Raw genomic sequence first — 15,070 nt, forward strand, 5'->3', positions numbered from 1 at the left:
ACAACTTCAACTTAGCATCTCAGAACATTGATTTATGAATGTTCTTATGAATTTAACATACAGTGAACCTGGAGAATAATGTTGAATTTATATTGAAAATTTCAGGTGCCCCTAAAGTAAAATGAACAATAATTAAGCAGATAATAGGAGTTCACAGGATGTTGCCTGTCTGATCAATCCTTTTGATTTTTAATATCACCAGCATATATCTTGAAATTTGTTTCTCTATTACAATGCAATACATGATAATAGAGAAAAAAATATGACCTATAAGTAAGTGTGTGTGTGTGTGTGTGTGTGTGTGTGTGTGTGTGTGTGTGTACATATATAAAAAGTTAAATAAGTAGTGCAAAATATAAAATAGAAATAAAAAAGTAGTGAGGTAGTGTTTATGGGTTCAATGTACATTCAGAAATCAGATGGCAGAGGGGAAGAAGCTGTTCCTGATCGTTTAGTGAGGCATTTGACAAGCTCTTTCTTGGTAGTTCAATGCAAATGGTTAAGATGCATGGGATGCGTAGTGATTTGGTAGTTTGGATTCAGAATCTGTTGTTTTTCTATTTGTGGATGAAACTAGTTTGATTGTGCGTCTCTCTTGGCCTAAGAAGTTTATTACAACTTTAGAGGGTAATAAAGAGTTATTATGAATTGGAGTTAAGTGAGCTCTACCAGACAGGAAGAACAAATTTCCTTTCCAGACTGGATCAGCTGGACTCTGCACCAGTTTGGCAATTTCATGATCACTTTTACTGAGATTAACTTTAGTCATTGAATTATTTTCTTAATTTAGATTCTCAAACTGTTTTCTAGTGGATTATTAGATGATTACATATTTATAACAATTATTGTAGAGTGATATCATTGATCTAACTGAGGAATCTGGTGCAGGAAGTGTCAGCAATTAATAGGATGATGATAGAATTGACCTTTTTCACTAGTTGGGAAAAACAGTGTATTAGTGTAAACTTTGCTTAAGTGAGCCTTTATCCCAGATTGTAATGCCCAAGTTGATCATATTTTCACTCTGAGTTTGGAGATGATAGCCCCGCTCCAAAGCCTTGTGTGCAAATGTTACTGATATTTCAGTGAAGTAATGTAAATGCTATGCTGGTGTTAATTGCCAGTTTGAATAGACTCTCTGCCATCTCAGGAAGATACCACTGCAAACGGTATGAGGAGGTATCCAGTGTACTATTTCATATTTATCCCTCAGTTAACATCTCAAGTGCACCGATAAACTGATCATTAAAACACTGGTGTTCACGAGGGCTTGCTGGGCACAAAATGGTTGCTTCATTTGCTGCATTTTGCTAGTGAAGATGCATCTACAGTGCTTCATTTGATTCAGTTTCCTGAAGCATGAGAAGCCTTATGTGCATGCCATTTGTCAGAATCAGGTTTCATATCACTGGCATAGGATGTGAAATCTGTTGACTTTGTGGCAGCAGTACAATGCAATACATAATAATAGAACAAAACGTGAATTACAGTACGAGAAAATCTGCAGATGCTGGAATCTGGAATTACAGTAAATACATATATTTAAAATAGTTAAATTAAATAAGTAGTGCAAAAGTAGAAATTTAAAAAAAAGTAGTGAGGTAGCGTTCATGGGTTCAGTGTCCATTCAGAAATCAGATAGTTGAGGTGGAAAAGCTGTTTCTGAGTGTGTACCTTCAGGCTTCTGTACCTCCTTCCCGATGGTAGCAATGAGACAAGGCATGTCTTGTGTGATGGGGGTTCTTAATGATGGATGCCGCCTTTTTGAGGCATCGCTTCTTGAAGATGTTCTGGATACTACGGAGGCTAATTCCCATAATGGAGCTGAGTGAGTTTAGAACTCTCTGCAGCTTACTTTGATCCTGTGTGTGACCCCTCCCATACCAGGTGGTGATGCAGCTAGTTAGAATGCGCTCCATGGTACATGTGTAGAAACCTTCCAGTGTTTTTGGTGCTGTACTGAATCTCCTCAAACTCCTTATGAAATATAGTTGCTGCCATGCTACTTTTATTCCTTACATGCCGTTTGTTTGCCTAATTAACCTCCACTGTTGTACTTCATATTTGACACTGGCCACAGAATTCTCCCCAAAGCATGTGACTCCCTTTTATTTTACAAGTTAGGGTATAAATAGAGCTCCTTTTGTGGCTGTATTTTATAATAGCATACAATTCCTGAGGGCAGTAATTTTGAAAAATTGAAAAGCACAATTGTTTCTCAGATTCTAAAATATCTGCCTTCAAAGAGGTTTGGATTGATGTTGAACACGGTTAATTAGGATCTTGCTCTGCATGGATAATCCTTTCAGTTGTTGTATGTTGATCTGATGAATGGGAATTTTGCTTAAGGAATTTCCTTCCACTTGAGATGAGAACTCACCACATGACTACGTTGGCATGTGTGAAACACAACCGATGCTTGGGGTGAATGAAGCAGCATGACAAGAACTTGTCTCTCGTCAACCACTCCCTGCCACCGTGTCTTTTTATATCCTGTTGATGAGGCAGCTAGTCCACAAAAATAAATCCTGCATTTCACACACAAGAAAAAGAATGCTGCTTGAGTGCCCACTGGCTAACATACTGAGGCGTCAGGAAGTTCACAAAATAAAGCAAATCTCTGGTACTACAACCACTCCTGTACCTGTTACTTGTTCTTAGTGTTACCTCAAGTACACGAGTCACTGCTTCACTTTCTGCAGTCATTTAGATAGCGACTAGGTGTCATCAGTTTTTCGCATTGGTATATTTTAATGGGGTTTTCCTGTTTCAATGCGTAAGTGTACCTACTTGACATTGGAAAGTCCTTGCATTCGAGTGATCTCTTTCTTCTTTGATGCTGTCACTGGATGAGGCTGGAGTGAGGCTTAGTTGACACAGGTTGTAGACTTGGACTCTAATTCACTTTTTATGATGTGTTCTAGTTACGGTCACTCCTTTTTGTTACTACTTTTGGGCGATTTTTTTTTGAATTGGAGTAATCTGCAGATGATGAACATCAAACCATACTGAAATATGCCTTTTGATTTTGTTTTTTATGCTCTTTTTTTTTGCTTGTTTTTTTTGTTGTTGTCATTTGCACATGGCAGAGAGGTGGGGTTTGATGTTTGACGTTTTTCTTTGAAGGGGTTGGTTCCATGATTCTTCTTTGTTTTGTGATTGTCTGTGGAGAAGATGAATTTCAGGGTTGTTTTGAAGGCACCCAAACTTCGATAATAAATGTACTTTGAGCTCTGACCTTATCTCTTACATGTTCCTCAAAATTATCTATAATTTTAAGGAACGTTGACATGATGCAGAGCTGGGCTGAGAAGTGGCAGATGGAGTTCAACCTAGAAAACTGTGAAGTGTTTCAATTTGGATCATTGAATTTGAAGGCGGAATACAAGGTTAATGTCAGGATTCTTAGCAGTGTGGATAAACAGAGAGATCATGAGGTTCACGTCCATAGATCCCTCAACGTTGCATTTCAAGTGGATAAGGCATATGGTGTGCTGGCCTTCTTTGGTTAGGAGGTTGAGTTCAAGAGCCATGAGGTAGTGTTGCAGCTCGATAATCTCTGGCTGGACCACATTGGAATATTGTGTTTATTTCTGGTCCCCTCATTGTAGGAAAGATGTTGAAGCATTAGAGAAGGTGCAGAGGAGAACTAGGGCTTTTCTCTTTGGTGCCAGGGAGGATGGAGGTAACTTTATAGAGTTGGATAAGATGATGAGAGACATAGATAGAGTGAGCAGCAGGACATTCTCAGGGCAGAAACAGCTAATAGGAAGGGAAATATATACAGTATATAAGGTGATTGGAGGAAAGTATTGGGATAATGTCAGGGCTAAGTTATTTTTACAGAGTGGTGGGTATGTCGAATACCCAGCTGGGGTGGTGGTAGAGGTAGATACATTAGGGGCATTTAAGAAACTGTTTGATAGACACAGGGATGATAGAACAATGGAGGGCTATAAGGGAGAAAGATTAGATTAATCTTAGAGTAGGTTAAAAGTCTGGCTGACGGGCCTGTACTGAGCTGCTATGTTCTTTATTCTAGAATAGTATATAATTTTGTGCAGATATGATTCTTTGGTTCCTGTATTTATAATTAAATTATCTATACTTCCGGTTTACAAATTATAAAAGTCTGAAAGGTATGTCTTAAAGATTGTTGGCTTTTAGTCTGTTTAGTCTTAATATTTACCAGTTGGGGCTGGAGAAGTTTGGAGATCAAATTGCGTGGAATGAGATCCTAACCCAACTGACAACAGCTTGCCGTGGTTTTTATGGTTTTTATGCCAGATACCTTGGCAGCCTCATTTAAACCAATGCAGGATTAGTGAATTTTCGTTACAAAAGACAAGAAACCTGGCAATGAAAAGCTGGTGGGAGCTCTAGCAGTTCCACAAGATACTTGCTTTATGAGCTGGAGGAGCAAAGGCTTTTGCCTTGGCTTTCATGAAAACCTTTTACATCCCCAATCCCACCCTGCCCGCTCAGTGGGAAATGAATTTTAAAAAATGGAGTTTTGCAGAATGCGCCCCTGCCTTGTCAGATCATTCAGCCTTTCAGCTGATCTAGATCAGCCAGGCAAGTAGGCCGAGGACTAGCATATGGCCTCCAATAAGTGCAAGGTGCATTTTGGGAAGCCATATCATGGTAGACTAATGCAGTGAATGACCACGCCACTGAGGAGTGATGTAGAACAGAGGGAGTTAGGAGTACAAGTATATAACTTGCTGAATATGATGTCACAGGTAGCTGTGTCAAGCACCTTTTTGCCATGTCTTATAATAAACAACAATTAACTCAGAATGGATCAATCATAAGCACATTTATTTTACTTGCAGCAAGGGAGACTGCACAAGCCTTGGTGATGGCCTCCAAAAACAGACAGCATAGTCACTCCTTTATACACAAGTGCAGCTATCCACACCTCAGTTCAAGGACAGGGTGCATTCTGTCTTTCTGCTTACTCTGCTGAAGGAAGTATTGGCACGCTGGCCTCCTCCTGTCAGGGCGTGGAGTATAGGATTTGGGGTCTCCTGTTGTAGCTGTACAAGATGTTGGTGAGGCTGCAGTTGGAATACTGGTCCAACTCACGAGGGGTAATTGTGGTCACCCTGTTAGAGGACAGGCATCGTTAAACTGAAAACAGTTCAGAGAAACTTTACGAGGATGCTGCTGGAACTTGAGTGCCTGGTTGGAAAACAATGGGCAGGCCCAGGCGAGTGCTGTGGAAGAGGGGGAGGATATTGAGAAGGTAATAAAAATCATGAGGGGCAAAAATAGAGTGCGGCATTGATCGTTTGTTTGTTACGTGCTGTGTCATATGACATGGGCGATCATGGTCTTTCCATGACCATTTATGTTCTTGGCAAATTTTTCCATAGAAGTGGTTTGCCGTTGCCTTCTTCTGGGCAGTGTCGTTACAAGACGCATGACCCCAGCCATTATCAATACACCTCAGAGATCGTCTGCCTAATTGTTATGCATCAGTAGTCGCATAACCAGGACTTGTGATAAGCACCAGCTGCTCAAATGGCCATCCACTGCCTTCTCCGATGGCTTCATGTGATCCTGATCGGAGGGCTAAGCAGGTGCTACACCTTGCGCGAGGGTGACCTGCCGTCTAGTGGAGGGAAGCAGTGCCTTGCACCTCCTTTGGTAGTGACATATCTTCACCTTGCCATAGGTACATAGTCTTTGTCCCAGGGAAGGGGAACTAGAAACTGGAGGGCACGTGTTTAAGGTGAGAGGTGAAAGATTTAAAAGGCACCTGAGGGAAAAGTTTTTTTATGCAGAGGCTGTTGTCTATATAGAAAGAACTGCCGGAAAGAAGTGGTTAAGGCAGGTGCATTAATAAGATTGAAGAGACATTTAGGTAAGTAGATGGTTAGAAGGAGTTAGAGGGATATGGACCAAATACAGGCAAATAGGACAAATCTGGTGGGCATTGTGGTTGGCATGGGTGAGTTGGGCCAAGAGGCCTGTTTTCTCATTGTATTACTCTCTGTCTCTGTTTTCTCTCCTGATAAATGTTGGAGCTGACCTTCCTTCATATTCCCTCACCCTTAACCCATGACCTCTAGTTGTAGTCCAATACAACCTCAGTGGAAAAAGCCTGCTTGCTTTTACCCTGTCTGCACTCCTCATAAATCTGTAAAGAACTTTGCAAACCCAAATTACAAACAGTTTAGAATAAAATTGATAGGAACCCTATCTGAAATTTGTATTTTTTATCACTAAAGCAATAAAAAAATTGCAAATATTACATTGAAATGAGAAAGTGGGCACTCCTTAGTTCAAAAAAAATCTCAATATCCAGTAATTCAAGTTAAATGAATTAGAATCTAGTCATTCAAGTTAAGTGATTTACTTCAGTGGTTGGTAAGTTGATGGAGAAAAAACTGAAAGGCAGGATTTATGAACATTTGGAGAGGCATAATATGATTAGGAATAATCAGCATAACTTTGTCAAAGGCAGGTTGTGCCTTATGATGTTGATTGAATTTTTTGAAGACGTGACTAAACACATTGATGAAGGTAGAGCAGTAGATACAGTATATATGGATTTCAGCAAGGCATTTGACAAGGTACCCCATGTAAGGCTTATTGAGAAAGTAAGGAGGCATGGGATCCAAGGGGACGTTGCTTTGTGCATCCAGAACTGGCTTGCCCACAGAAGGCAAAGAGTGGTTTTAGATGGGTCATATTCTGCATGGAGGTTGGTGACCAGTGGTATGCCTCAGGGATCTGTTCTGGGACCCCCTACCTTTGTGATTTTTATAAATGACCTGGATGAGGAAGTGCAGGAATGGGTTAGTAAATTTGCTGATGAGACAAAGGTTGGGGTGTTGTGGATAGTGTGGAGGGTTGTCAGAGGTTACAGTGGGACATAGATAACTGTCCAAACCAAAACTGGGCTGAGAAGTGGCAGATGGAGTTCAACCCAGATAAGTGAGAGGTGGTTCATTTTGGTAGGTCAAATATGATGGCAGAATATAGTATTAATGGTAAGACTCTTGGCAGTGTGGAGGATCAGAGGGATCTTGGGGTCCGAGTCCATAGGACACTCAAAGCTGCTATGCAGGTTGACTGTGTGGTTAAGAAAGCCTATGGTGCATTGGCATTCATCAATTGTGGGGTTGAGTTTAGGAGCTGAGAGGTAATGTTGCAGCTATATAGGACCCTGGTCAGACCCCACTTGGAGTACTGTGCTCAGTTCTGGTCGCCTCACTATAGGAAGGATGTGGAAACTATAGAAAGGGTGCAGAGGAGATTTACAAGGATGATGCCTGGATTGGGGAGCATGCCTTATGAGAATAGGTTGAGTGAACTTGGCCTTTTCTCCTTGGAGCAACAGAGGATGAGAGGTGACCTGATAGAGGTGTACAAGATTTTGAGAGGCATTGATCATGTGGATAGTCAGAGGCTTTTTCCCAGGGCTGAATTGGATAGCATGAGAGGGCACAATTTTAAGGTGCTTGGAAGTAGGTACAGAGGAGATGTTAGAGGTAAGTTTTTTTATGCAGAGAGTAGTGAGTGCATGGAATGGGCTGCCGGCGACGGTGGTGGAGGCGGATACGATAGGGTCTTTTAAAAGACTCCTGGACAGGTACATGGAGTTCAGAAAAATAGAGGGCTGTGGGTAGCCCTAGGTAATTTCTAAGGTAAGGACAAGTTCGGCACAGCATTGTGGGCCAAAGGGCCTGTATTGTGCTGTAGGTGTCAATTGCCAGATGCAGAAACACTTTCAGAGAGGTGCAATGCAGGTAAAAAAGGATTAGTGTCAGATATTATCCTGATGCAGAAGAATTGGGATGAATATGTAAATAGGGAGAAGTGATAAAGGAAGAGAGTGAGGCTAAATCTGCAGTATTAGAATGAGAATGCGGCCAACAGTAAAGTGAGTCCAGAGATTTTCTGCATGTACGCGTAGTGGCCACTTTATTAGGTACATCCGTTGTGATAGATATTTGCTGCCTTTGGGCCAGGGCTCCTTGTTTTTTTTTTTGCTAAGCTCAGCTTTCTAAACACAGCAGATGACACTTGTAAAGATCAAACAGTTGTTTTTGAATAAGTTCAATTTCCAACTGCTATTCGTTGTTTCACTTCTTGTTGTAAATGGGAGCTAGTCTTCTGTTCTTAATGTTAATGTCATCAGCTTAAAATTGAGAAGGCAGCTTCGCAAAAAAGTAGTGTCTATAACAGACTTGCTAGCACCACTGTACATGGTCTAACTGTTCAGAGGACGCAGTACAACAAAACGGTTTATTTTATTCGGATTGTTTCAAAATTGGCAATGCTAGCTAAGATGTTTAGTTCAAGGAAGCTGGCAGCCCATCATTTCAAGTTCAATTGTCATTCAACCACAGAATGAAACAGCATTACTCAAGGTGCAAAAACACAGAACCAACAGTCATACACAAGGAACATATAGCACATACGAAAACAAACACATGTAAGATAAGATAGTAAAATACACTGATAAAAATATAGTCCAAGTTCCGGAGTCCATGAACATTGAAGCAGTCTTCAATAGAAAACAATATGGCTTGTCTATGGATTATTTAACATATTAACAGCTGACCAGGGAGCCAGCTTAACAGCGTTCATTGTGGGTAGCTGGGAACTCTGTCTCCAGAAGCTTTTAGATCACTTGTGTTGAAAGGTAACTGAAAATATATCATGTATATGAATTCACCCAAACGGCAAAAAGATAGTTTAAATTTAGGGGGCAGCTCAGGCTTTTTTGGAATGGTCCAGGGATGTCAGGAAGAATGACAGAAACACAGGATGAATTGGAATCTGTTCCTCTGACTTTGGATTTCTGCTACAGATGACTTGATTGTTTGCGGCTCATGAATATGTCTTTTTAGCGTATAGCAATTGTACTTGTGTTTTGGAATCCTTTGTGTTTTAGGAATAGTTTGCCTGAAATCTTTTATAAGATAGAAATCCTCTGAAGGAGTTTGTACGCTCTCCCTGTGACCACGTGGGTTTCCTCCTGGTGCTCCGGTTTCCTCCCACAGTTCAAAGATGTACGGGTTGGTAGATTAATTGGTCATTGTAAGTTGGCTCTTGATTAGGCTAGGATTAAATTGGGGGATTGCCGGGTAGCGTGGTTCGAAGGGCCAGAAGGGCCTATACTGTCCTGTATCTCAATAAATAAATAAATATAAGATGATAGGGGCAGAATTAGGCCATTTGGCCCTTCGAGTCTGCTCTACTATTTCATCATGGCTGATCCATTTTCCCTCTCAGCTCCAGTCTCCTGCCCTCTCTCCATATCCCTTTATGGCCCGACTAATCAAGAATCTATCTACCTCTGCCTTAAATATACTCAACGACCTGGCCTCCACAGCTACAGCAATAAATTCCACAGACTCACAACTCTCTGACGAAAGAAATTCCTTGTATACAAAAACCTGTATAAACAAACATAAGAATTGTGTTATTTCTTCTATAATTTTGCTTAAATTATTTTATTTTTGTAAATGTTGTGTATCTGGATTCCTGGATGGATGTGGAACCCTTGAACAATACCTCACTTTTTAAATATATATTATTTCTGTTTATTACATGATTATTCATTTGGTATATTATACTGTAACTGATTTTCTTAATTATTAATAATTTTTTCTTCTTCTATACTATGTATTGCATTGAACTGCTGCTGCTAAGTTAACAAATTTCACGACACATGCCGGTGATAATAAACCTGATTCTGATTCTGATGTTCTTGATAATGAACTCAACATTGACCTTGGCTGCCCTTAAGGATGTACCCAGGGTTTTGGAGCACTTACAGAGAGGTTTATTTCAGTGTTAGAGGAATGATATTTTTATCTACTTTGGGAAAAATTGTATTTTTTTTCTTCTTAGCTGAGAAGGGATTTAGAAACATCTTCTAATAGTGTTTGCAAACATGAACGTTTTAAATGTAGTTTATAAAACAGGGTTCTAATGACTGAAACACCAGGACCGGGGGCACAGATACAAATTCATTAATAGCAAATTCCTAATGTTAATATTGAATTGCCTCCGATTACTGTGAGAGTTATTTTTCTTCTTTTTATTCATAGGATTTTCTAAGACGTGAATTTAGTGAAGAAAATGTTTTGTTCTGGTTAGCATGTGAAGAATTCAAGAAAATTCAAGATGAGAAGCTGGTAAGTATTTAGCCCTTGGTTGTAGTAATGGTAGATTATGTATCTGCTGTTCTATTGATCACAATCACCATCATTATGTACCGTGTCGTATGACGTGGGTGATTGTGGTCTCATGGCCATGACTGTTTTTGGCAAAAGTTTCTGCTGAAGTGGTTTCCCATTGCCTTCTGGGCAATGTCTTTACAAGACAGGTGACCATTATCAATACTCTTTCAGAGATTGTCTGCCTGGTGTCAGTGGTTGCATAACCAGGACTTGTGATATACACCTGCTGCTCGTACGACCATCTACCACTTGCTCCCATGGCTTCACAGGACCCTGATCTGGAGTGGTGGGGTAAAAGCAGGTGCTACATCTTGCCTAAGGGTGACCTGCAGGCTAGTGGAGGGAAGAAGCATCTTCCACATCCTCTGGTGGAGACGTATCTCCACCCTGCCACCCGATGTTTAAGATGGAATTAGGAATTATAATAGGAAGAGAATAATAATGACTCTTAGTCGTACAATTCCATACAAAATTGGTCATCCTTTACAAAATTTGAGAATGTTCAGTGTTGATGCTGATTAAATTGAAGCACGCCCCTTCATACTTACTGCTTGCCCTTTACACGCACAAAATGATGACTGTACAGTATATCGCTGAACCAGAAGAGGATTCTAAGCTTCAATTGTTGCAAATAATAATGTTAAGATTGGGAATGGAAGATGATTTGGGGTATTTTACCACTTATTCCTAAACTTGTGCATGGAGATTTGAAATTATTTTTGAAAAAGTCCCAGCATTTTCTTTTATTTTATCTTCCAGAAGCCAAGGTTATGAGTTGATCAAAAACAGATCTATTATCACTAACTTGTGTGATGTGAAATTTGTTGCTTTGCAGCAGCAGTGTGTAAAACATAAAACAGAGAGCAGTATAGCACATAGGAGACCCTTCGGCCCACATTGTTGTGCTGGCCTTTAGACTTACTCCATGATCAATCTAAACCTTCCCTCCATTGTCCTTTCATACATGCGTCTATCTAAGATAAAGTATAGTACAGATGATTTTCTATGTGAAGAACATCATGACATCCAATTTTATTTTACTAGTTTTGACCTAATCCTTGTGTTGCATTCCTGGATCAGACTGCTGTCCTGTAACTTGGATTGCTGATCATTTTATTGTAATTAATTTAAAATATGTCATGACTTTCACTCTTTAGGTCATCTGAATAACAAACCACTCCACCAAAAATTGCAGTGCCTCCTGTTGTTTTCCTGATACTAAAGCTTGTGATCCAATTCCAACTGCTTATCTGGCGATACCAAATTTACATCTGAATGCTTGAACACGTCTTTGGAGTTTACACCCTGCTGATGTGCTAAACATGTGCTACACATTATACTGTGTATGTGCTGGGATTTAATGTAGGATCTGATCCCCCGGGAGGCGTGTTCTGGTGGTGGTCCTCTAACCACCAGTCACGTGAGGTCTTGGTGAGTTCTGATGATGAGGCATTCTGCCAAATGACTTTGACAGTCTGCTTAGGTCTGTCAAGCACACACATATACATCACTAAAATGGGATAATAGCAGTTCCTGTTAGGATTTCTGTTCAGAGGTTGCAACTCCCAAGTCATCATTAGGCCGACCAGAGGGAAGTGAGTCATCACTTAACAAATTCTCTTCAGGGTAAGCACAAAATAGCCAAAGAGAATGTTGTACTGCAGGAGAGGAGAATGCATGTTCTTCAATGTGTCAGGCAGACCCTTGCTTCTCAATATGTGTGTTGTGAGTGGTCACAGAGACGTACAGCACATCCATGTTGACCTTTCTGCTGGTCTTATTTCCCCACAATGTCTGTATCCTTCTATCCCAGGGGTACCCAACCTGGGGTCTACAGACCCCTTGCGTAATGGTATTGGTCCATGGCATTAAAAAAAGTTGGGAACCCCTGTTCTCTTCATTGCCTCTTATATGGTGTGATTGTGCCATATTCCATCAGCTCCTGTGGCAGTGCGATCCAAATACCAGCAACTTCCTGTTTACTGCCCTCACAGTGTGTATGTACACAGCTATGCAGTGAGTTAAACGCCTTCTCAAAAACCGCCCGAGACGGAAGCTACTTTCAGGGTCTTTAATGAGTGAAACTGCAGAGAGTTAAGTATAACACAGACTAAATTCAATACAGAATCGTCACGCACCTGAATATATGTAGTAATACTTTTGATGATTTTCACAATTGGCGTTAACAAAGTTAATACACAAGCCAACATTCCACAAACATGCCATGTGGACAAGAATAAACTCATGGCGCAATGATACTTAATAATGATGAGCATAATACTCTTTTCAATACATATCTATTAAATGTTTACCAATATTAATTGGTACAATAGGGTCTTTGCAGATAAAATAGGGTCTTTTAAGAGGCTCCTGGACAGGTACATGGAGCATGGAAAAATAGAGGGCCATGGGTAACCCTAGGTAATTTCTAAAGTAAGTACATGTTCAGCACAGCATTGTGGGCCGAAGGGCCTGTATTGTGCTGTAGGTTTTCTACATTTCTATGTTTAACAAAAACTTACAGATATTGCTGCTTTAAGGGCAAATAAAGAGAGGGGTGTCTTTCCACCATCTGCTTTAAATTGAATCCAAATTAACCTGCAGGAAATGATGTAAATCAACAGTTTACACACAGGAAGTGACGTTCTTACAAAACCACAGGCATACAAAACATAATGCACCTCTGGAGGCCAGAGCACCCTGTGTGTATCTTCAGATCCCCTTGAAAATGCTTTCCTCTCACCTAAAACCCATGTCCTTTTGTTTTTGACACCTGTACCGTGAGAAAAAGATCCTGACTCTCCATACTATCTAAGCCTCTCACAATTTTATATATCTCTATTAGGTTATCCAGTGGCCTCCTCTGCTCCAAAGAATACAAACCCAGCTGATCCAATCTCCCACTGTAACTGAAATCTTGCAATACAGACACCATCTCGGTGAACGTCCAATGTAATCACAACCTTCAATGAGGTGTCCACAACTACACAATACTTGTGTAGCTTAATTAGTGTTTTGTAAAGTTACGATATAACTTCCCAACTTTTATATTCTATACCCCAACCTATGAAGGCAAGTATTCCATTTATCCTCTTCAACACCCTATCTAGCTGCACTGATTGGTGTAGTATCCACACCAGGACCACCAGACTCAAAAACAGTTACTTTCCACAAGCAGTAAGGGTGATGAAAACCTCCACCCACTAACCCATGGTCCACACCCCCAACCACCATTACTTTATCATTTCTTGTCAGAGTCACATTATTTATAGACATTCCTGTGTGTAGCTTCACTTTATGAACATGCAATTTATCTATGTACTTAAGCTATCTTATGTACTTATATTTATTATGTTTTTTTCATTTACTATTGTGTTCTTTTGGGTAGAGGGATGAAGATGCATCTCAACCAAGGGAAGTGTAAGGTGCTCCTTCCCTCCACTATCCTGAAGGTCACTCTTGGGCAAGGTGTAGCACTTGCTTAGTCCCCTGATCAGGGTCAAGTGATGGGAGCAGGTGGTGGATGGTCGTATGAGCAGCTGGTGCATATCACATGTCCTGATTATGCGACCACTGACGCCAGGCAGACAGCCTCTGAAGAGTATTGATAATGGCTGGAGTCACCCGTCTTGTAATGACACTGCTCAGAAGAAGGCAATGGCAAACCACTTCCTGTGAAAAATTTGCCCAGGACAATCGTGTCATTGAAAAACAATGATTGTCCATGTCATACGACACGGCACATAATGAACAAACAGTTGTGTTCTTTATCTTAAAGTTTATATTTGTGCTGCATCGGATCTGGCGTAACAATTATTTTGTTCTCTTTTGCACTTGTGTACAGAAAATAACATTAAATGTCTTCCTCTTGAATTGACACGATCAGGGAACTACGAGCTTGAACCACATGGTCCGCAGGTCACTAACATTCCTTTGAACCCTCCTGTTTACTACATGTGTCCTATCCCTATTTGAATTCCCAAATTGCATCACTTTGCACTTGATAGGATTAAATTCCATCTGTTAGAACTCTGCCCAGTTTACTATAGCCTTGAACAACCTTCCTCACTGTCCACAACAATGCCAAAACTTTTGTCGTAAGCATTGCAAACTCTGAACTGATCAATGCATCAACTATGCTGCATGCAGGTCTCAGGTTTAATTTTTTTTTTAAAGGTTGCATCTGGGGAAGGGAACCCAGTGATTCAGTTAATATTTAGTTGGGAACTGGGCTATGCTATATGTGGGACATTGAAATGACAGTGCAGGACTTTTAAGTATTGTCCAAGTCTGCAACAACATGCTCCTGTTTTTTAGATGTTCTGAATCTCCCCCAGAAGTACAAGTTTTTGCTGAAAGTGGAGGATATGTAACTGTGTCCAATGGGATGATTAGCTATGTGGTTGAGGCTGGGCAGAAATCAGTATGCTAGGGTGAATCATACCAAGAAACATCTAGTACACTTTGCCAATAGGTACTGATCAACTCAGAAGTAATCATTAGCAAGAGGTGATAAATGCAAGACATCTTTTACCTGCCATCAGCATATAAAAGATGCCCAAATTGGCTCAATTTCAAGATATTTGTGTTTTTACATAAGCTTTTTATCATATAGCTTTTTCCTTCAACTTAATTCATCTAGTAATTCTAAAATAATTGTTAGGCGTTGGTGGTTCAACTCAAAGTTAATGTACTTAGGTATTGGAGACTGAATTACTACATTTGTAATGTATTGTTCTGAATTTGATACAGTACTGGTATACAGCCCTGAGCAGATGTCTTAAGCACATACAATATATAACTAGTGTTCCGAACCCCGTAACTGGGTTACTTACTAGCAAAGATGGAGACGTCCGTTGAAGTCT

The 15,070-nt window shown here is 40.3% G+C and overlaps 1 protein-coding gene across 1 annotated transcript in view; it reads left to right on the plus strand.

The window, feature by feature from the left end:
- Window positions 1-15,070, plus strand: part of LOC140715470 (regulator of G-protein signaling 10-like) — a 69,235-nt gene that overhangs the window by 34,038 nt on the left and 20,127 nt on the right. The window contains exon 3 of the mRNA XM_073027714.1: window positions 10,074-10,160. Coding sequence (XP_072883815.1) covers window positions 10,074-10,160 — 87 coding nt within the window. The remainder of the gene's footprint in view (window positions 1-10,073; window positions 10,161-15,070) is intronic.

This window comes from Hemitrygon akajei, chromosome 23 (genome assembly GCF_048418815.1).
Source record: "Hemitrygon akajei chromosome 23, sHemAka1.3, whole genome shotgun sequence".
Classification (NCBI taxonomy): Eukaryota; Metazoa; Chordata; class Chondrichthyes; order Myliobatiformes; family Dasyatidae; genus Hemitrygon; species Hemitrygon akajei.